Source organism: Scardinius erythrophthalmus (assembly GCF_964197995.2).
Source record: "Scardinius erythrophthalmus genome assembly, chromosome: 2".
In the NCBI taxonomy this organism is placed as follows: Eukaryota; Metazoa; Chordata; class Actinopteri; order Cypriniformes; family Leuciscidae; genus Scardinius; species Scardinius erythrophthalmus.
In genome coordinates, this window is record NC_138222.1 from 66,718,002 (window position 1) to 66,720,359 (window position 2,358).

The 2,358-nt window shown below is 43.9% G+C and overlaps 1 protein-coding gene across 1 annotated transcript; it reads right to left on the bottom strand.

The window, feature by feature from the left end:
- Positions 1-1,703: 1,703 nt before the first annotated feature.
- On the bottom strand, positions 1,704-2,078 carry LOC308687022 (histone H2B-like; the record flags this gene model as incomplete). Its single annotated transcript, XM_081359209.1, has 1 exon — positions 1,704-2,078. One exon carries the CDS (start codon positions 2,076-2,078, stop codon positions 1,704-1,706), a length of 375 nt encoding a protein of 124 aa, XP_081215335.1.
- Positions 2,079-2,358: the final 280 nt, after the last annotated feature.

The window sequence follows — 2,358 nt, forward strand, 5'->3', positions numbered from 1 at the left end:
CAGAATATATATATTTGAATGAACTCTTGCTTTAACACAGAGCTGTAAGAGGGAAATGGTGGTGGAATAATATGAGACGGGAGGAAAGATATTTCAAAGCTTTTATATTCACTCACAAACTTTGGGTTCCTGGAGAAACTCTCTGAAAGCCCTTCAGAGCTCTGTAATGCTGCTCAATAATGTTCTTGTGTTTCTGTTTTCCAGTGTCACGTTCAGGTCAGATTTCTGTCCTCAAAATCCTCAGTTCTCTTCTGGCCGCTTCTCCGTATCTGCTAGCGACAGTCGTGCTGCTTTACAAATGTTACAGAGCGAGAGGTACAGTAACACTTCTGTCTGATCTCCCTCTCTCTCTCTCTCTCTCTCCCTCCCTCCCTCCCTCTCTCCCTCCCTCCCTCCCTCTCTCCCTCTCCCTCTCTCTCTCCCCCTCTCCCTCTCTCTCCCTCTCCCTCTCCCTCTCCCTCTCCCTTTCCCTCTATCAGGAAAGGATTTCATCATTCAAATTCTTTGTTGACAGTTTCCCTTTAAAGACACTCGGGGACAAAGAAAATAAATGTATTTGACTGCAGTTTATAACAGACTCAAACTCTCAGAAAGAGTTGAACCAGCAATACTTGCCTCTGATCAAGACTATAATCAAATTACTTTGGTAAATATTTTTTTTTGGCTTGACTAAGAGACTAAAAGAGACGCTTTGGGTAAAATTATATAGTAATTCAATTGTTGTTTTTTTTACCCTTTATTTATCCAGGTAAACTGTTTGAGAACCACTTCTCATTTACAAACATGCCCTGGCCAAGAGGCTACAGGAATAAATAGAAACATACTGTACAACTGTACATAGTCTTACACACGATACAAGCAATTTAATTAAAAAGAGTAGACAACAAAGAAAAAAAAAAAGAAAGAATAGTGTCAATGGTTTCATTATGAAGCTCATAATAAATGTTACTCACAGTGGAAATTGATCTGTGGTGTGTGTTTGGTGGAGGAAGATGTGAACGTTGACATGATCATGTGTGTAAATCCCAGGACTACTGGAGCACAAGTTGCACATCTTCATCATCATCATCTTCCTCTACAGGATCAACAATAGTGTTGAGAGTATTTCTCAGAAGAGTTTCTGCTACTGTAAAACAGTAGATTATGCAAAAAAAGAAGAAAAAAAACCTTCCAAAGCTAAATGTTTTGAACTTAATTACATTAGCTGAAGATCAAAGCCAATAAGATGTTAGAGTGAATACATTTCATCTTAAATAAAGGTTTGTAACTTGTTCATCTGCTAAACCTGATGCTTAAATGGTAAATGGACTGCATTTATATAGCGCTTTCACAGACCTATGGCCACCAAAGCGCTTTACATAGCCTCACATTCACTCACTCACACCGACGGCGGTGTCAGCCATGCAAGACGCCATCCAGCTCGTCGGGAGCAGCTGGGGTTAGGTGTCTTGCTCATGGACACCTCGACACTTGGTCAGGTGGAACCGGGGATTGAACCACCAACCTTTCGGTTTGTAGACAACCTACATGAACCACTGAGCCACTGCCGCTTAACAGCATAAACAAGGACGGATAATAACTTTTGCTTTGGTATGAGAAACCAGTGTATGATCAAAGCTCTTTTCACAGATAATATGTGTGGCTCTTAAAAGAGCCTTTGTGTGTGTGTGTGTGTGTGTGTGTGTGTGTGTTGAGCGACTCCTCTACTTGGAGCTGGTGTATTTGGTCACCGCCTTTGTGCCCTCAGACACGGCGTGTTTGGCCAGCTCTCCGGGCAGCAGCAGACGCACGGCGGTCTGGATCTCTCGAGATGTGATGGTGGAGCGCTTGTTGTAGTGAGCGAGACGAGACGCTTCACCGGCGATGCGCTCGAAGATGTCGTTGACGAAAGAGTTCATGATTCCCATCGCCTTGGAGGAGATCCCGGTGTCGGGATGAACCTGCTTCAGGACTTTGTACACGTAGATCGCGTAGCTCTCCTTCCTGGACTTTCTGCGCTTCTTTCCGCCCTTGCCGGCGGTTTTAGTGACGGCCTTCTTCGAGCCCTTCTTGGGTGCGGACTTCGCCGGTTCAGGCATGATGCTTCAGTCAGAGAAACTCAGAGAACATAAAGCTGAATCACTGCAGGCGGGCTTTATGCGCTGCTCTATGCTAATTTCACAAGGGAAGAACAAGGCTCTGATTGTGAGTCTTCAACCCATAGAGTGACCTTATTGGCTACATTACACATTCACTGACTTGTAGGCAGACCAATCAGAAGCTTTAAAATATTAGTCACGCACGCCCATCTATAAATACCGTCCATCCCCCATATGGACTCCATTCCTTTGTTTCATTTTCCCGCATTTTTTTTCGGAA